The 19,469-nt window shown below is 56.9% G+C and overlaps 7 protein-coding genes across 7 annotated transcripts; 2 read left to right on the top strand and 5 right to left on the bottom strand.

Moving 5' to 3' along the window:
• Window positions 1–135: 135 nt before the first annotated feature.
• On the bottom strand, window positions 136–2,693 carry LEU1 (3-isopropylmalate dehydratase; the record flags this gene model as incomplete). Its single annotated transcript, XM_028640360.1, has 4 exons — window positions 136–2,256; window positions 2,333–2,407; window positions 2,485–2,516; window positions 2,594–2,693. 4 exons carry the CDS (start codon window positions 2,691–2,693, stop codon window positions 136–138), a joined length of 2,328 nt encoding a protein of 775 aa, XP_028495472.1.
• A 2,665-nt stretch (window positions 2,694–5,358) lies between these two features.
• D7B24_006220 (uncharacterized protein) lies at window positions 5,359–6,543 on the bottom strand (the record flags this gene model as incomplete). The annotated part of the gene is made up of 1 exon (XM_028640359.1): window positions 5,359–6,543. The coding sequence occupies one exon, from the start codon at window positions 6,541–6,543 to the stop codon at window positions 5,359–5,361; it is 1,185 nt and encodes a 394-aa protein (XP_028495471.1).
• A 376-nt stretch (window positions 6,544–6,919) lies between these two features.
• On the bottom strand, window positions 6,920–8,358 carry D7B24_006219 (uncharacterized protein; the record flags this gene model as incomplete). Its single annotated transcript, XM_028640358.1, has 2 exons — window positions 6,920–8,059; window positions 8,113–8,358. The coding sequence occupies 2 exons, from the start codon at window positions 8,356–8,358 to the stop codon at window positions 6,920–6,922; spliced, it is 1,386 nt and encodes a 461-aa protein (XP_028495470.1).
• A 430-nt stretch (window positions 8,359–8,788) lies between these two features.
• On the top strand, window positions 8,789–9,337 carry VMA7 (H(+)-transporting V1 sector ATPase subunit F; the record flags this gene model as incomplete). The annotated part of the gene is made up of 4 exons (XM_028640357.1): window positions 8,789–8,845; window positions 8,903–8,938; window positions 9,001–9,138; window positions 9,197–9,337. The coding sequence occupies 4 exons, from the start codon at window positions 8,789–8,791 to the stop codon at window positions 9,335–9,337; spliced, it is 372 nt and encodes a 123-aa protein (XP_028495469.1).
• Window positions 9,338–9,677: 340 nt separating this feature from the next.
• NPC2 (Phosphatidylglycerol/phosphatidylinositol transfer protein) lies at window positions 9,678–10,336 on the bottom strand (the record flags this gene model as incomplete). Its single annotated transcript, XM_028640356.1, has 3 exons — window positions 9,678–9,788; window positions 9,841–10,057; window positions 10,125–10,336. The coding sequence occupies 3 exons, from the start codon at window positions 10,334–10,336 to the stop codon at window positions 9,678–9,680; spliced, it is 540 nt and encodes a 179-aa protein (XP_028495468.1).
• Window positions 10,337–13,696: 3,360 nt separating this feature from the next.
• Window positions 13,697–16,528, top strand: MLL5 (myeloid lymphoid or mixed-lineage leukemia 5 (trithorax, ); the record flags this gene model as incomplete). The annotated part of the gene is made up of 1 exon (XM_028640355.1): window positions 13,697–16,528. One exon carries the CDS (start codon window positions 13,697–13,699, stop codon window positions 16,526–16,528), a length of 2,832 nt encoding a protein of 943 aa, XP_028495467.1.
• A 1,025-nt stretch (window positions 16,529–17,553) lies between these two features.
• On the bottom strand, window positions 17,554–19,057 carry ALG7 (tunicamycin resistance protein; the record flags this gene model as incomplete). Its single annotated transcript, XM_028640354.1, has 2 exons — window positions 17,554–18,543; window positions 18,638–19,057. 2 exons carry the CDS (start codon window positions 19,055–19,057, stop codon window positions 17,554–17,556), a joined length of 1,410 nt encoding a protein of 469 aa, XP_028495466.1.
• Between the last annotated feature and the right edge of the window lie 412 nt (window positions 19,058–19,469).

Below are 19,469 nucleotides of genomic sequence, written 5' to 3'. Positions count from 1 at the left end.
GTCGCCCTGAATAGGGATCGACCAGGTCATAAATCTCCCGCGATAATAATGCGCCTGGTGCCATCACACCGTCGTAAATAGCAATAAAATTCGTCCCATAACGATAAGTTTCGTTCCCCTGCACACCACGCCAGCCTACCACTCGAGGGGCTCCGTCTTCGTCTCGCCACGGTTGGTCTTGGGAACTGGGACTGGCTTCGCCGCAAGCTGGTTACTCCTGCCCTTTCTCTTGAGATAGGCAGTGCCGTCCAACCACGGAGTCTGCTTGGACATTCTCCTCTCGTACTCGCTGATCTTGTCGTCCATCTGCATCGTCAAGCCAATGTCATCAAGGCCATTGACGAGGCAGTGTTTCCTGAACTCCTCGACATCGAAGCTGCAGATCGTAGAGCCAGTCGCGTTCTTGATTAGCTGGTTGGGGAGGTCGATCTCGACGTCCCGGCCGGCGCGGGCTTCGGCGGCAATGGCTTCCAGATCGTCCTTGTTGGACACGATGATGGGCAGCATGCCGTTCTTGAACGTGTTGTTGAAGAAGATGTCACTGTACGACGGCGCAATGATGGTCTTGATGCCAAAGTCGAGCAGGGCCCAGGGGGCGTGCTCACGAGAGCTACCGCATCCAAAGTTGGGACCGGTGACAACAAGGATTTTGGCCTGGCGGTAGGGGTCCTGGTTCAGAACAAAGGCGGGGTTCTCAGAACCGTCACCGTTGAATCGCAGCTCGTGAAACAGAGCAGATCCGAGACCGGTACGCTTGATTGTCTTGAGGAACTGCTTGGGGATGATGGCGTCAGTGTCGACGTTGGTCATATCCAGAGGCGCGGCGATACCCTTGAGGGTGGTGAACTTGGGGAGACCTGCGGAGCTGGAAGACACAGACGAGTTGACGTGAGGTTGGCTGTCTTCGGGCTGGTCGCCGATTAGGTCCCTCTCTGCGGCACTCTCCTCAACGCGCTCGTCGACGTGGGGCTTAGCAACAGGCGCGATGGCGGCCTGGACATGGGGGCTGGTCTTGTATTCAGACAGTTTCCTCACGTCGGTGAGGGTGCCGACAATGGCGGCAGCAGCGGCCATGACGGGGGACATCAGATGCGTCCTGCCACCGGCACCCTGGCGACCCTCAAAGTTCCTGTTCGAGGTACTGGCACAGCGCTCCTGAGGCGACAGAATATCGGGGTTCATGCCGAGGCACATGGAGCAACCAGCCTCTCTCCACTCGAAACCAGCGTCGGTGAAAATCTTGTCCAGGCCCTCGGCCTCGGCTTGGTCCTTGACGAGACCGGAGCCAGGAACAATCATGGCGCGCTTAATGTTGGCCGCAATCTTCTTGCCCTTGACGACATGTGCGGCGGCGCGCAGATCCTCGATGCGCGAGTTTGTGCACGAGCCAATGAAGACCTTGTCGACAACAATCTGATCCATGGGCGTACCCGCGACGAGTCCCATGTACGCGAGCTTTCTGCGGCCGCCAGCCTTCTTTGCCTCAGTCGCAAACGTCTCGGGGTCGGGGACGGTGCCAGTGATGGGAATGACATCCTCAGGGCTGGTGCCCCAGGTGACGGTAGGAATGATGTCCTTGGCGTCAATGAATACGTCAATGTCGTAAACGGCGCCAGCATCCGACTGAAGCGACTTCCAGTACGTCGTGGCGCGTTCCCATTCCTCCGATCCAACCTTGGGGGCCAGGGGGCGGCCCTTGAGGTACTCAAACGTGATCTCGTCGGGGGCGACCATGCCGGCTCGCGCACCACCCTCGATGGACATGTTGCAGATGGACATCCTCGCCTCCATGCTCAGGCTGCGGATGACGGAGCCGCAGAACTCAATGACGGCACCGTTGCCGCCAGCAGTTCCAATCATGCCGATGGCGTGCAGGACGACGTCCTTTGAGCTGACGCCAGGGGCCAGCTCGCCATCAACCTGAATGCGCATGTTCTTACTCCGCCTTGTGATGAGGCACTGGGTGGCCAGAACGTGCTCGACCTCGCTGGTGCCGATGCCAAAGGCGAGAGCGCCGAAAGCGCCATGGGTGGAAGTGTGGCTGTCGCCGCAGACGACGGTGGTACCGGGAAGGGTGAAGCCCTGCTCAGGGCCGATGACGTGAACGATACCCTGGCGCTTGTCGCCGAGACCAAAATAGGTGAGGCCGAAGTCCTTGACATTCTCCTCGAGAGTCATGCACTGGAGTCTGGAGTCATCCTCGTCGATGAAGGAACCGATATCCTTCATGGACGCGCGGGACGTCGTGGGGACATTCTGCCAAGCCGGTTTGTTAGTGCCTCGAAATTCTCCGACGGAGCCGCAGCGCCAGCGCAGCAGGATGCCGACTTACGTGGTCAGTGGTCGCAAGAGTGCAATCGGGTCGTCGGACTTGGCGGCCAGCGTTTTTCAGGCCCTCGAAGGCTTGCTGCGGCATAGGGTTAGTGGGTCTGGGCGACACGACGTCATCGGGGTTGACGATTTCGCAGCCAGGGGTGGGCTTACGGGTGAGGTGACTTCGTGAACGAGGTGGCGATCTGGTAAAGTGCGTCAGTCGAAAGCGCATCAAAGGATGGAAACGAGCCCATGAGGAGGGCAAGGCGGAAGAACGTACCAATGTAGAGGAGGAGGGTGCCGTCCAGCTTCTCGTCCACAACGTGGGCCTGGAGGACCTTGTCGTAGAGGGTTTGCGGTGAACCTTCGGCGACGGGCATGTTTGTTGTTTGGGAGGAATCGTCCTCGAGGAAATATGGATAGGGGTTTTTGTTTTTGCAATTGATGAATGAAGCTCTGACCGATGATTGAGAGAGGAGGTGGTAGCGGGACCGAATGTCCAGGTCTGGGTGTGACTAGGAGGAGGGGTGTTTGGTTGATGAAAAAGGGAAAGAGGGAAGGGAGGGGAAGAATGGTGGGAGAGGAGGAAAGGGGACAATCGGCAAGCGGAAGAGGAGGGAAAGCGAAATGGATGGGAGGAAGCTTTGGATGGAATATATTGCCCGACTGGTGCAAGCGCGGGGGGAATGCCTGTTATGTAGTAGCACTGAGTGAGGGCAGTCAAGTGCTGGAGCTATTTTGGGGCGAGGAATGAATGAGGTGCTTCGGGGTGTCTGGGACGATGTCGCCTGTTCCAGCTGGATCTGCAGTCACAAATCGTTCCTGAAAAAGGCAGGCACAAAATGCAAAATCCCCGTCCCTCAGGCCCCCCAAATGGATCCGGCCCCTCCATTGCCCATGACATCGAGACAAATTCCGTTGGTGAGGAAGCCCTCGTCGACGAGGAGTCCGATGCTCGGAGTCGATGGTTTCGAGCAAGGGCGCTCCGCGATCGGAACGCGGGGTACTGGCCGGATTTGCAAATCACTGCCGCTAATTGGCCTTGCGCGCCCACTGCGGGGCTCGCCCCCCCGGCGGATTCCCTCACCTCGGTCACCGCCTAGCGGCGGCAACTATTCTGAAGCCTGCGCCTCACTCATCATACATTGTCGAGATGCAGATCCGGTCTTCGGGCTCAACATGGGGCGTCCGGTTTGCAGCCAGAGCTGCCAGGGTCCTGCAAAGGTACCAATTAGTTGTTTACTGCAGCTCCACCGTCGTCGTGTATCGTGACGAGCAGCGAATGAAAACCTGCTGATCCATCATCACCTGCGTTCGCACCATGCAGCGTAGCATTCGGTAGATATCGTCGCCCGTGTCGTTTGAGAGCAGAGGGCGAGAAGGGGGACAGTGAGGCAGGTACTTATCTGGAGGGGGGGTCATGCAGACGGACACGGAAGGGTCATCCGACTCGACGATGTACAATAGTGTGAATCTCTCATCGGCGCCGTCTCCGGCGTCGGAGCCCCGGCTCCCTACCGCTCCGCTGGTCCCACCCCGATCGGCCTGGGCCTCACTTTGAATTTGCCCAGGCCTAACAACTGTGACAAAATGACTTGCCCGTTGGGATATTGGCCTTGGAAACAAGTGGGACAGCAACACCACCAGAGGGCTTGGGCACGGCATCCACAGCTAGGTTTGTTGAGTCATAATACCACATCGGCGCTCGCCGCCCCTGCTTTGCAGGGACAGCCAGTAAAGGGATACGTATTCAGGTTGCGAGGCGGAAGACGAGGAGTACGCGCCAGCCCAGGTAGCTGGGAGCTAGGAGCTGACCATGGGGTGTGCCAGCCAGCTGCACAATGTGTCCATCTGTCTGGCTGCAGATCATCGCGCCCATCGACTCGGCCGAGAAGCTAACTGGACTGATGCGACTCCCTCGACCTGCCCGCCCGCCTTATCTGCCAAGAGGTGCCGTACAGGCTTGTGGAGAGGTCAGCTCAGTTCCGGGGTAGCTCACCCACCCCCCCTGTCCCTCGTGCCGCGCCGTGCTGACGTCTGGCAGCCTTCAACCAGCTGGCCGGTCTCGGAACAGCAGCCACGTCTTGTGCAATCGCGACTGGGTCCCATTCGGTATTGACTTCACGCGTGTGTGGGAGACTATGATCATCGAGGCGATGAGGCCATTGTCCGGCACTGTGCCCCGGTACCTGGCTGGCTTTCGTCTCACGGCAGCATCCAGCATATCAGCACGGTCTCACGGCATTCGTTATAGAGATTTCCCTTTGACTCTATCTGGTTACTGACGACCGAATCACCACAAAGTCTATTTTTTTTTGTGTCCATCCAGCAGCTTCAATAGTTATCGAGTTTCCCAAACATCGTCTGTCTCATTCATAGGCAATTGGCTCATGAGGCTACTTCGAGCTTTACCCCTGAAGAAGCAGTTCGGCCCCGCACCTGCAAGCCACCAGCCTTCAAGTGGAGGCCCCCCGAACGAGCTCTGCTTGTCCGCTAGCCGCTATCAAAAACTCATGAGGTTGGAAATAGGGGACTCTTCTGCTACGTTTTCTACGATGCATAGATCATAGGTCGAATTCCCCTCGAGAGGCTGAGGCCAAGTAGCACTCTTGCTCCAATCAGCCTACCACTGACTCCAATGTTTTGGTAATCAGCGATAGTAAGGCCATGTCACTACGGGATAGCCGGGCTCAAATCCTGTCTGAAGGTCTTCCGTTGTGCTTGCAGTGGCCAATCATGGCAACTTGAATTGAAGGCATATGTTGTCCTCGTTTGCTGTCTGGGACGCACAGATGTATCAACAAACATGGGACCAGTAGCTAGCAAGAGCAACGGGCAGCGCCCGAGACCGAAAGTTGGACAGCAGATACAGGCAGTCGCTGACATCCCAAAGCATTTCCATTGGGGGAGTTCAGGGTTGCGGCAGGCTAATCGTTTGGTGGCGCTTAACCTTTCGCCATCATACACAGACAGAGCTCAAAGAGGGTTTGTCGACAAAGGTAACAATTTCCAAAGTTATTTTCCAATTTATACAGCCTAAGCATATCATCTACGGAAAGACACCCGATGTCGGCGCTTTCTCTCAACCACCTCCTTCACGTCCGTCTGCGTGGCTGTCGAGACGTAGACAGCGCCAGACTTCATCGATTCGTGACACTCAGCGAACGGGCTGACATAGTCCCGCGAGTAAGTGTTGCGGTGCAGCGGTCCCTTGAGCTCTGCAATATACTCGGTGTCCACGCGGGAGGGTAGCTCATCCTCCTCCTGTCGAAGCCAGTAGTGGTGGTGATGTGTGTGAAGACATACGCGAGAGTCACTTTTTATCGCTTCCCTCACGGGCGTCAGCTCCTCCTCCCCTGGACTCTGCAGGCTGGGTTGAGGACAGTCATGCGACGACAGTTGTAGAGGAAGCGAACGCTGTCTTGATCTTCGAAAGTCTGAAGGAATGACAGTTGGATGTGTGTCCACAAAACTGACGCGCAAACCCTCTCGCTCTTCGGATTCGTTGTAGTTATTGGCACGAATATCTTGGGGTATCGGCACGTTATCGACTGGGAAAATGGATGACCGTCTTCGCGCGGGTGTATGTATGATGGTATCCGAGGAATGATTGGCATCTCGCCGCGATTCCAGAACCTCGCCAGACGGCTGAAGTTTTGGCTCCAGGTCCGTAGTCGACCCCTGACGTGACCCACTGATTGGACTGAGGTCGGGCTCGATCACCGACGACCATTGACCGGGATCTCGGCGCCAGCGCACCGACTTTCGCGCCCGCAGGACGTCCGCACTGCTGCTGCCGGCGTCCAGTAGCTTCTGCCTCTCCCGCTGTAGTATGGAAGCGTGATCATCCGGGGTCAAGCCCAAGGCACGCGAGCCGCGCCTCTTGACGGCCAACAGCTTCTGCCGCAGCTCTTCATCGAGGTAGCTGGCCTGGGAGCCGCTTGAGGATGTCATGGTGTCGAGTTCGCCGGTGCTCGGGTTGACGCCCTGAACACCGAGGTAATCGCCGCTCTCGCGCAGCTGCCGTCGTTGCTCTTTTCTTCGCTGAGCCTCCGTTACGGGCGCTGGGGGCGATGGGATTCTCGGCAATTCCTTCGCGGTGTTCCAGCTCGTCAACTGGTCTGAACTGTGTGCGGTTCTCGGGATGGGCGTCGGCACACGCAGTGTGCCCCCTTTCTCAGGGCGATTGCTCGGGAGAATCCGCCTAACCCTGTCGAACACTGCTGCCATGATGATGATGACGATGATGACAGCAGCGGCGAGATGACTCGCGCCGGTAGCATATTTATAGAGTGAGCAGACTGAACGAGGGCCTGTTAGGCGCGTAGTGCGAACCAGGCATGTGACTCGCTGCAGCGATGGCAAGAACGATGGACACCCCATACTGGGCGCCCCCACGACAACATGGGCATACACAAACCAGGAGAAATATTGGGCGCTAGCCCTGGCGGGGGTGGTCGGTAGCATGTGCAGAACGTAGTGCGTGGGACGCAAAAGCAGAGTGATGGTAGGAATTTTGTGTAATTGACTGAAAGTGATTAACCCCAACGCCGTCCATGCTCTTATGTACCCGCATTTCCACTTCTTTCAACATAAATCCTGCGTCCTAACGTGCCCACATCTTGGGATAACGTTCCTGACTGAACCGATTCTTTTGCGTCTGAGCAAATGGGTTGATCGGGGCTTCATCTCCGTCGTTGGCCGTTGTCAGTCGCCGGTTGTCTTTGACTGGGCTTGCTCTCCGCTGTTCAAGCGCCGCCATTTCCCTCGAGTTCCTCGGCGACGCATAGTCCGTGCTGAGGTCGTAGAGGCTTGAGGCCTTCTTCAAAGGTGATTTGGTGTGTGAGAAGACGCCGAGGTTGCCACCGTACTGCGTTCCTGTGGTCGTCGAGGCGCTGGGAGTGGCGGCCGCGGAGACGCCTGCTGGCAGGCTCTGTCGGGAAGGAGACCGTGTGCTTGGTACGGGCGTAAATGACCCAGAGCGTCTTGCTTGACTGGATGGGGTGAAAAGCCGTGAGGCCACGGCGCTGTGTTGGACATTGCGATGAGGTCGAGCAGGCGTGTGCTCAGGATCAACGTGGCGCATGTAGTTCGGGTTCGGGTGGGTCTGAAACTCTTTCTTGATAACGGTTGTCGGCGTGCCCAGTTCGACAAAGTCGCCTTCGCCATCCTCCTCGTCTTCTTCCTCAAACGAGGCTTGCGTGCCCACGTCGCGAACCAAAGGATGAAGTCGAGGGTGAACAAATTTCGTGTCGTATTCGTGGAGGACCTCCTTGTGAATGATGGCTGTATCCTTGATTTGTTGAGAGAAGCGCGACTGGAGAAGCAGCATCTGCACGCTGAGAATGACTTGCAATGTCAAACAATTGAAGACGGTGACGCTCGGTCTTGGGTCGAGGTTTTCGAGCGGCAGGAACAACATGTAGACGAGGACGTGGCCTGGACTGAACAGAGAGAAGAGCTGCAGAGAAACGGGAAGAGGATCCCATACGGCCAGTTCCCATACATCTCTCGTCTTATCCGGGTGCGCCCTCGATTCAGCTGTTTCGGGGACTATCAAGTTGGACAGGAAGCGGAGGGGCGACGAAGCAACTGGCGAAGACTGAACCTTGACACGGTGGGCGGAAGGGGTCTGAGGCGCTTGCTCGACGTTGACCTCGAAGAGTCGATAGTGTCTTGAACGTGTCATTGTGTAGAAGGCGTTGGCGCCCGATAAAAGAACAAGGATCCAAGAGAGGGGTCGGATCTGTTCAAAGTCAGTCTAAGTTTCTTCAAGGAACGGAGACGTTCAGAGCGTACCATATAGTTGGTCAAACGACTGCTGACCCCATCGCTGAACACATCATCATGAGCCTCAGACGCCGCGCAGTTAGCTCGAGCGATGAGGAAGATGAAATTGAAGGCCAAGCCGAGTTTCGTGCCCAGCGCCTTGGATTCCCAGTCCCTTGTCTCGAGCTCCTCGGAAACCCAGAGGAGGAAGTCCATGGGGTTGAGCATCGCCTTGACCCTTTCGGCCCAAGGCTTGCGCCTGACCATGCGCGGCATTTTTTGTCCTTTTCAATACAAAATATGCTTCACATGGACCGTATCGAACGAGATACCGATTCAAGTATCCGTCCGTGGATGAAGCGGGACGGAGGCGAGGCTGACTGGTTCCGAGGTGTAGAACGGACGTTTTGTTTACACTGGAAGCTTCAATTTCTTTGTCCCGCCCAAGGTGCAGCCTGGGGTGACGTCCAGGTGGAGCCAGCAGCCAAAAGGCACCACATCCACGCAGTGTGGGGTGCCAGGGGGTGCTGCCTGGGCTTATGGGCGGTCAGAGCTCTCATCCGCTGACTGTCGCTGTCCAGCCCACCACTGGGCGACGAGTCCGTCTAGTCTGTCTGCTCTTGTTCCTGGCACTTGACGTTGGACGACAACGCCAACCACCACCTACAACCTCGCTCGGTCTCGTACCAACGAGCAAACCCTCAATATGGCGTCGCAAGCCGATTACAAAGACAGGCAATTCCTAGCTGTCATTGGCGACGAGGTACGAATTGCGCTCAAGCACCAGTCTGTCTGTGCTGTCCACTAACCCAATACTTAGGACTCTGTCACGGGCCTTCTCCTCGCAGGCATCGGGGTACGTTTTGCTGTAACCCCTCCCTCGAAGTCGACGTGCGCATATCTAACCGGTCATTCCAGCACGTCAACACTGGTGCAGATCAGGCGAAGAACTTCCTCGTTGTTGACAGCAAGACGGAGACCTCTGCAATCGAGAAGGCATTCGAAAGCTTCACAACTGAGCGAAAGGATATTGGTATCATTTTGATCAATCAGCATGTGCGTAGATGAGATGGCTGCAACGCAATACGCTATTAAGGCGCTGACCTCTGTATAGATTGCCGACAAGATTAGGCATCGGATTGACACGTACACGGCGGCCTTCCCTACGGTGCTCGAAATCCCCAGCAAAGACCACCCCTACGATCCCGAAAAGGACAGCGTGCTGAGGAGGGTTAGGAGGCTGTTTGGCGAGTAAATCACGCATACACGGGATGGCGTCACGGCTAGAGGAGAGAAGCACATACAAGCCGGCGTCATGCTTGACGAAGCAGAGGCTCGGTGGGGGTCACAACGACTTCTTGAGGCTTTGAGCAGTGGCTGTTGATGCCAAGTACAATTTACCTATCCTATGAATGCCTAAGAGCGCCAGCTTTGCTACGTTAAGAGTGCCCATGCTCGGACTTCGTCAATGCTACAGAAAACGACAAAACGACGTTCGCGACCTGATTTATGTGCAAAAGAGGTTTACAACATGTGCTGCCCCGCTCAGCCAACTAATCACTAGAATCTGAGCTGGAATCATTGCCAGTCGACCCTCACAGCTCAAATCCAAGGAGGCTTCCACGAGAGAAGGCAACGGAGGCCGTCAAGCAAGTAATGGGCTCGTCGTCCTTGGTGTAAAGATCGGCGAAGACAGTGTACTTTCCCTGCGGCAGGTGTCAGTGGTATGTCCGCGCTGTTGGAGCGGATGATGCTTACAGGAGGAATCTCAGCAGGCAATTTGACAGTCTTTGTGAGGGCCAGGTCGCCCTTCTTGATGGGGCACTCCAGGTCGACCTCGCCAACCTGCTCACAGAAGTCCGCCTTGGTGCTGATAAGGCGAATGAGGCCGTACTTGACCTGAAGCAGAACGTAGGCCCCTTCCTCAATATCTTCGTCAACTGTTCCGCTGGCTGTGATTACAAGGTCCTCGCCACTGTCCACCCTTGGTTAGCACCCGTCGATAATGAGGAATGCCTCGCGAGGCTGAGTAGCAAACGTACGCTTTGGGAGGGTTGGGCGAGAGGTCGACCTTCTTGATGTGAACGATATCCTTCCCGTGGTCCTTATCGCACAGCTCGAGTGGTGAGTCGCCAGGAATCTTCCGATCATCGCCAGTAATGATGCTCTGGTCCCGCTCAACGAGGACGGACCTGGCCGATGCCGGGACAAGACCAACAGAGAGGACAGCGAGTATAGCGGAAGTGAAACGCATGGCGTAAACTTCAAGTCCGTAGATTTCTGAGTGTTCGGTGATTGTTTCTACTTCGTACAGCCTCGTGGAGTCGTTTGGTTTGGGCGTTCGTCAATATCGTAAGGATGTTGTTGAGTTGGAGACGGCTGATGACTGAAGAGGTACCTCGCACAACTCAGCCGGTGGTTGGGTGCGGAGGCGGAGGCCCAGTGGCACGGGCGAGGGAGGCTGCAAGTTGGTTGGCTTGCAAGGAAGACCTGGCCCGGGCGTCAGGCAGTGAGCACGTCATGGGGCGACCAAGTGGTCGATGATTCGTTGCACCGCCACCAAGGTGCCTTTAGCCAGCGGACCAGGAAGCCCCACGTGATGCTATCTAAACGGCCTTGACTATCACGCCCGCTTTCTTATCTTCCCCTTGCCTCCCGTTGCTGGATGCATCACATTTGCCAGCCCGCCTCAGACAATGCAGTGCTTCTCCTGCGACCCTGGCTACATGTACTTGCCATTTCCACTCCACAGCCCAGCCTCGCGCGTTTGACCAAGACAATTCCTCCCAGCATTTTCATGTCTCGCCGGTTACGGCATCAACGATGATCTATGTTATAGATTAAAACTATTCTCGGAATACTCGAGCATGGTCACACGAGTATCCTTGATTGAAGAAAGCGGACTGCCGGAGCTCGCCCTGGAGTCGTCAAGTACAGTGGCGATCATGTTGCTTTCTGTCCCGACAGGGCGCTTAAACATGGCGGGCGCGACAAAAGTCTATCATGAAACTCTGTTCAACCCTAAAAGCCGTCTTGAGACTGTGTATGATATGCACTTCAAGGCACCACAGCCTGACTGTGTTCAGCCATGCCTCTATCATGTAGGTCCTGCTTGCTCCAACAAAGGTATGACAAGCCATCCGGTAACACACAGATGGATACCCACGTCAGCCATGTCGGTGCCGACGGATAGAAGTTGGACGTCGGAAGCGGCTGTGTCTACCAGTCAACAGATGCATCTTGCGCCCTCCAATGCTGGCGAGGCACAGGTAAACACGAAGTACTGGCAATCTCTGGGCGGACTATTTCATTTGTTCGGGTTGCCTCGTTCAACTTCAACGTCTCTCACTGCAGACCGTCACCTCCGATGAGCCATTCCCCTGCTGGAGCAGCCCAGGAACTGGCATACGACCTGATCTACGTAAACACCGTCGGTGCCTGGGTCAAAGGTCAAAGACGGCGATCTCGTGGAGACAGCCACTGACCAGTGCCCGCCGGGCAGGGATTTGTAAGAATTCAATGCCAGTCTAGTAGTACAGACCAATAAGACCACATCCTATCTCGAAACCGTGGAGCAGACTAAAAAGTACCGCGACTTGGGAAGCCTCTAGCCTGATGACTCGAAATTGGTGTCGCATCGCTTGGTGGCAGTAAGTAGCGGTACATAGACGACTGATGACCCAATCATATGAGAGGCCATACCTTTAGCTTCTCGAGGTTGACCACTCACCGAGTCCTGTACACCTGCGAGGGACCCCTCCCAACCCTGCACTTCTGCCGCAAGTCGCCAGGTTTTTGGCTGATGCCGGTTTCTACGGCAGACCGCTGTTGTTGATAAATCCTGCATGAATTCATGCCCTCCATTCCCGCTCCTCCCCTCCCAAGTCCAGCCTCTCAAAGCCCTTTCGGTCTTTGCCCTCGCGCGCATCGCTTACACAACAGTCACCAACTTCCTTTTCCCCCTCCGTTTGCCATCGTCTCATACCATGTATATCACCTGGATCTTATGGTCGCTTCAGACCTGGCATGCCACGCAGCATGTTGCAGCAACAGCAACAGCAACAGCAACAGCGAGGAGAAGTCCGGCGTTGACCTCCCTCTCCCAAATCTCTTCCTTTTGATCCTGGAGCCCTTCTTCCACATCACGACGCCAGAGAAAGCTCAGATGCCGCCCAGCATTCTTACTTCGAGGCCCTCATCTGCGGGAGCAAATTTCGTGTCAGGTCGGCTCCCATGACTTGGGTCCAGTTCCCCGTTCTCGAATCCCACCCTCTCTGCTTGCAGCCTGAAACGTCGGCCTGAGGCCAGTCAACAGTCATGCCAGTGCTGCTCTGATTGGTGCGAGCCCGCCACCAAATCAGCGAGTCCACCGCTTTTTTCGGGCTAGCTCCTCACGCTTCTCGAAGTACAGGTACCATGTACCTCCTTTCTCCAGTTTTATCGTCCATTCATCTCCTGCGCACGCCTGGTCTGCCTTTCCTAGCGGAAGGCGGAAGACGGACAGGAGAGGAGGATGGATGGATGGAGGGAGGGAGGGTAGCAGCTCGCACCCCCAATGGCCCCCGGGCGCTGCCTGGTGCTTCCCGGTGCTTGCTGCCTTGCTCATCCCTCCAGTTGTCCTGCCTTGCGCGCTGCTTGCTGCACACTAGGATGCTCCTGCTGCCGCGGCGCTGCACCCGCCAGTGCTGGGCTCTGCTCCCGTTCCAGCGCAGACCCCCTACCTCCAGATACCTGCCGTCTGGTCGAGGTAATCACTGGGTCTTTTCGCTTGCCGTCTCGCTCTTGTGCCTCCCTACTCCCAGGCCTGAGCCCAAGCCAACCCGCCTACCTACCAGCTGCTCAGGTCTTCTCGCCCACGCTCCACGCCAGACACCCACACGCCCCCCCCCCCCCCAATCCATTGCTCGGTGCGCTCGCCCAGTCTCCTGCCCCATCCATTCTTTCTCTTCGTGTTGTCCCCTCTCCTCCTCTCTCCAATCTCTTTCCCACCCATCCTCCCCCCTTCGACCACGACGCCCTCTACCAACTCGCGTTGCCTCTTCCCGACGAACCTCGAACCCAGTCTCCGGATCGGCTTCCAACATCTGGACTTGACCATTCGACCAAGTCTTGCCGTCTTTGTTTCCCAGGCGCATGTACTCGACGTAATTCGTGATCGCCCCTCTCGCGGTTCCCCGTTCTCGTCGTGTCTTCGACGACTGTCCTTTTCGCGACCACGAAGAATTTTCCACAACAAATCCTCACCCGGAACGTGTCACTTGCGAATCCGACACTCTGCGATCACCACCTACATCTGCGACTCGTCTCTCGACCTAATCTCTGTTGCCCGTTACCTTTCATCCCCTCCCCGTTGCTGTGAGCGCCGGTTCCGACCACGTCTACTCTACCTCTTCCGAGCGAGCAGTTCACAATCTCTGGCCACAATTGTCGAGAGCCTCGTGGTAGCTGCCGAATGAGCGCCGCGTCTGGTGTCGTTGCTCCGAAACAACAGCTCGGTTACCCATTCACGCGCGTCTGGGCAAGCGTCGTCATGCTCCCCAGACCGCAACAGTAACCAGCTTCGTCCATAACCCTCCCGACCGCAATTATACCAACGCGAGGCCCTCCTTAGAGTATGACCGAAAACCCGCAACCGTTGCCGACGCAGATTGCGATTCCTAGTCAGGCACATGTCGTTCCTCCAGCCATCCCCGTTCCTCAACCCGCTCCGGCGCGCAAGGTTGAGGCCGTTGAGGAGGAGCCGTACACGATCAAGTGCATTTGCAACTTTTCTGATGATGATGGAAACACGATATACTGCGAGACATGTGACACATGGCAACACATTGAGTGCTATTACCCGAACCGCAAGGAAGAGGCACTTCGCGAGGACTTTTCTCACTCGTGCGCCGACTGCAAGCCGCGTCCTCTCGATCGACAAAAAGCCATTGAGCGCACGCGACGACTCAAGAATGGCTCCACGCAGGAAGACGCTCAGGACAAGAAGCCTCGGCGACCCCCCTCGAAAAGCCACAAGAAGAAGCCGAAGCCAACAGACCTACAATTGAACGGTCTCTCCGTGGGTCAAGAAAATGGCAAACACGGAAGCCCCGGCGACCTCAACCACCCAGCCAAAAAGGCCAAGGGCTCCCATCGCCCTTCCAATTCTGTCAGCTCACAAGCAAACAAGCGAAGCCCGTCCGACGGCAACGTACGATTGAATGGGCAGCCCCCGAGTCCTGCGACGAGTCCTCCCGAGCTGCCCACCGACTTTGAGATCCACGGTTATTCCGATCGCTTCGTCACGCTGTATCGGAACGAGCCCGAGACTGACCCTCAAAGAACGCCAAGCAACTCCTTCTCAAGCCTGGCGATATCCAACACAATGTCTCTCTGGCTTCGGGAACCCGACATGATGAGGCAAGAGACGGGTGAGTCCTACAACGACGTCTTTCAAAAGCTGCCCCCGGACATCAGCAAAGGACAGCAGCAACTCGTCGTCCAAGACAAGCAAATACCGTTGGCACCCGACACCGTCTTGCGATGGAAGTATCTCACGACTCCGGCGGCGATAGATAAGGACGTCCCGCTGATCGAGCTGTGCGGTCAAATCCTGTTCCAAAAAGACTACTGTGCTGATCCGACCAACTTGTGGGAAGAGTTGACCTCGCCTCTTCCGTTTGTATTCTTCCACCCCATGCTGCCTCTGTGCATTGACACACGAAACGAAATGTCGCAAGCCCGCTACGTCCGCCGGAGCTGCAAGCCCAATGCCGTCCTCGATACCTACCTTTCCAATACTTCCGAATACCATTTCTGGCTCGTCAGCGATCGTTTCGTTGCCGCAAACGAACAGATTACACTGCCGTGGGACTTCCGGCTGCCAAAGTTGCAGAAGGCGCGAATGATGCACCTCATCGGCCTCGGCGACGACGAAGTCAATGGTCGAGATGAGCCAGACATGGACGAAGCCGAGTACCAGCAGACATCCGGTTGGCTTCACCGCGTTCTGTCCGAATTCGGCGGTTGCGCATGCGATCTTGGTAGCAACTGCGCCTTTGCTCGCTTCCATCGCCACTATCAAGCCAGGTCACAGTCTCGAAACCAGCTGCCCAAGAAGAAGTCACGAAAGCCGAAAGTGCATACCATCTCTCCCACTAGTACAGGACACGCAGCAAATAGCAGGGCAGCTAGCGAAAGCCACAACGACGACCCCGACCAAGACGGTCGATCAACGTCAGAGCGAAGCAAGCCGCCAAGCCGAGACCGCACGCCTTTGCGTCAAGGGTCTCTCGATCAACCCGGCATCTTGACGGAGCCTACGGAGAGAGAAAAGCGTAAGGTACAAATGGTCGAAGACTCTTTCCGACGCATGGAGCAACAACCTCCTGCTCGCAAAAAGAAGAGGACATCTGATGGCACCAACACCAAACCGCCAAAGTCAAAGAACGCGCTCACATCAAGCACTTCTGGCTCCAATGGTACGAGTAGGTATGTCGATGCTGGAACGTCACGTAGCAAATCGGGATCTCCAGCGAGCGCCCACTCTACAGGATGGCAGAACCCGTTCAAAGGCCCCACCTCCAGAACGGACTCTGTCGCCTCGAACTCACGACCGGCATCGACCGCACCCAGGCCCAAGTATTGCGACGCGTCTGTTCAAACCGATCCAGTCGCCGGTGAGTGGTACAGCGAAGCAGAGCCGACACCGAAGCCTCGACGACGGATCATCTCTTTGTCACAACGTCTGCTCAACAACCGCCATCGGGCGCGCTGTGATGGGGTCGACCAGTTCAAGCGTCGGACATCGCTCCCCGCGCCAACAACGCCAACGGCAATGGAAATCGACCCTCCAGTGGACCCCCGGAGGACGTCGGACTCGCCCTCCTTGCCCAAGGAATCGGAGCACTTGCCCCCTTCGCCAACGCCGGAGGCGAAGAGCCTGGAGGATGTTCCGATGACAGACGCGCCCCCAACAGATGCGGCGTCGATTTCTCCCACGACAACAACGGCGCAGCTGCCTGAGGTCAATGGAGTCAGCAGTCCGGTGGAGGTCAAGTCGCCGGAGTTGCGCGTCCATCTGCCTCCAGTCCCTGCTTTTGGTGACGCCACATCAGCCGTGGCCAATGTCACGACGCCTCAAGTGGCCACTGACTCGCAAGCACCCTTGCTTTCCACCTCGACTGGTGCTCCGTCGAGCGCTCTGATGCCTCCTGCTGTCAATGGCATCACACATCCTAGCCCGGTCAAGAAGAAGCTGAGTCTTAGCGACTACACAAAGAGCAGGTTGAACAAGGCTGCGTCGAAACCAGATGGTGGACCGAAGACACCCACAACGAAAGAGACAAAGGCAGGCGTCGATGGCATCGTCGACGCGGTTGATACGACGAAGGCGAACGAAGCGACAGAGACGGCTCGAGTCAACGGTGTCAGTCCGACGCTCACCGCAACCGATACACCCTTGTAATATAAATAGAGGAAGATGGACTGTGCGACATGCCATGTCAACATGACCATCTACGAATCTCCAACTCGTTGAAAAAGCGTCGGGGCAGGAAATAGTTGGTTCTTTTTGATTTTCTTACGGCGTTGAACGGACGGCATGTGTGCCGGGAACGGGGCGTACTCGGCCAAGGGGGGAAATGTGGGAAAACCCCCCCTTTTTCTGGAGGGTCGAGACTGGCGTGCGGGAAACTCCACACACGGGGGATGTGGAGGGCAGGGAGCGCCGCTCAAAGCGGAACTCTCCGTCGGGGTCGACAGGCGCTTCTTGTACACAGCTCTTCTCTGATTTATTTTGTTGGCTTGGCCTGCGGGAATGGCGGCAATGTTACGTCCTTTGTGTGTATTATATGGTTTATTCCAGGGACGGCTTGTCGGACGCCTCGTCCCGCGTCGAGGCGCCTCGGGTAGAGGGTCTGATGAGGTATTGATTCAATGGATGATGTGCGGCCAAGGCTGCCGTTTTTTTCGCACTCTTTCATGACTACCGAGCTCGTGATGGCTTGCACAAAGTGATTAAGCTTGTCTGTTTCTCATAGGAAAAGTCGGATAAAAGAGTCGTCGAGTCGCTCATGGTTCAACAGGGTGTGGCGGCATCTACGTAAGGATGGGTAGCACGACATACATCGAGAAGGTGTGTAGTTTTTTCAACTTTCATGCTGTAGCTGTGACATTCTGGCCGACATCACTACAAGCATGATGAATTTTTCTATACTTTCTAGTCTGGGGGTATCTTCAATACAGCAGCAGTACAACGGGGCTCCCAGCCTTTGCACGACAAGCGAGCAACCTGAAGATGAAATCTATTCCCTTTCCCCCCCCCTGTCGCATGCATATCTCTCGTAGTCTTTCGTGTTCAAATACGCATGTCCCTGCTATGGAGTAATAAGGGCCTCAGCCCAGCCAAATACAAAGACGAAGGAAAATACATCTGTTTCTCCTCATCGTGTCTCCGGCCGGCGACATGGCGCGCATCCGCATTCGCCATTCTCAAACGGCAGTCGTCGAGAAGACCCAGTTGTCCTCCTTAAAGATGAGCAGGGCGAGGCGGTGGCGGACAAAGAGGCCGAAGAGGCCGACGGCGAGTTGCAGCAGGGTGACCTCCCAGGCGAGGCGGTCCTCGCGCAGAGGCCCGCGCCAGACGAGCCAGAGGTTGAGGAGGGTGAGGTTGCTCGTTGTCTCGATGGAGGCCGGGTCGTCGTCGCGGACGCGCAGGGCGAGGAGGCGCAGGCGGGCGAGCAGGCGGAGGGCGCGGGCGACGAGGGGGTGGGGCTGGGCGTCACGCGGCCAGGGGGTGACGCTGGGCTCGAGGAGGCCGGTGCGAGCGACGAAGCGCGGCAGGCGGTGGCGTGGGCAGGGGACGAGGCCGAAGAGCTGGGGTGTCGAGTAGAGAAAGTTGGCGAGCTGGGGCACGAGCAGGAGGCCGAGCGTCTTGGAGAAGTGGCCGAGGATGCCGACGGTGGCGAAGACCATGCCGGAGAAGTAGCAGTAGGTGTCGCCGACGAAGACACGGGCGGGGTACCAGTTGTGGCAGAGGAGGGCGGCGGAGACGCCGATCCACGGGAGGAGCAGGTAGAGAGAGAAAAGGTGCGAGTCGGTGGCCGGGTGGGGATAGGGGGTCAGCAGGTAGAGGGCGTCGTTGAGAGCGAGGAGCAGGGAGACGACGAGGCACTGGGACACCTCGATGCCGTTGATGCCGGCGAGCATGTTGATGGACTGGGGGCAGAACATGGCGACGCAGGCCATGTAGAGGTAGTAGAGAGGCCCCAGGTTGAAGAGCTCGCCGAGGTAGGGCTGCAGGGGAATCGGGATGACGATGGAGGTGACGCCAAAGTCGACAAAGTAGACGACGAGGATGGGGATGGATGCCAGACCGGGAATCCACCACTTGTGGCGCCAGCGAATGTCGAAGAGGTCATCGCCGATGCCGAGCAGGGCGGTGGTCTGCAGCGAGATGATGGCGGACAGATAACTAGCCAGCTGCGTTGTGCGTCAGTCGAGGCGCACTCATGGGCTCCAGATCACAGATCACAGGTCGCCTCTGGTTGTCAGGGATTCAGGAGCAAGTACGTACCTTGCTATGCGGGAAGCGATGCAGGAAGCGTCCCTGCTGAACGTGTTCGACGTGCAGGACGACGTCGCGGTTGCCTCCACCGCTGGTCGCGGCGACAATGTCCTTGTAAAAGGGGAAAGGGATGAAAACAATAATGACGAGGAGGTAGACGGCGGCGCAGACAGCGCCCATGCATTCGGGAATGAGAGGCTGGTGCGCTTTGGAGAGGTCCTTTCCCTTGAAGCCGGCCTTCACGAAGGTGGGGCCCAGCCAGCGGACCATGCAGTAGGCGAGAGAAAAGGCGAGGGTCGACAGGGCCAGCGACGCGATGAGGGGCTCGCCCTCGCCAGTGAAGGTGTTGGCGAGGATGATGAGAGCGGCACCTGAGATGGCGAGGTGCGAGAGCGTCTCAGTGCGCGTTAGTCCCGAAGGCACCGCCATGATGACAGGGGATGGTGGTAATGACTGGCAAAGAAAGAGACGATGAGAGGTTGGTGGTGAAGAGAGCCCTTCACGCCGTGACCATGGCCGCGCAACAAACGTTCGACAATGGGGCGGACCGGGTGGTCGATGAAAGGTTGTGTATGATGCTGATGAACTTTGCGCTCGACGTTGTCTTGGGTTGGGACACCGTATCCAGATGCCGAGGCGCAGTTGACAGGGATCTATCACTCTCCAGGGCTAGCACAGGCAAGGCCCCCTAACAGGTAGGTCGACACAGGTACCGACCCAGGTACCGACCCAGGTACCGAGTTGGGCGAGGGATCAGAGAGGAGAGGTGGACCGTCGATGGAACAGATCCAGAAGAGAAGACGCGCCATGTATCGAATGGTAACGCGACTATTCTCGATGA

Source organism: Verticillium nonalfalfae (genome assembly GCF_003724135.2).
Source record: "Verticillium nonalfalfae strain VnAa140/NRRL 66861 chromosome Unknown scaffold_42, whole genome shotgun sequence".
In the NCBI taxonomy this organism is placed as follows: domain Eukaryota; kingdom Fungi; phylum Ascomycota; class Sordariomycetes; order Glomerellales; family Plectosphaerellaceae; genus Verticillium; species Verticillium nonalfalfae.
This window is presented reverse-complemented; position numbering and strand designations above follow the sequence as displayed.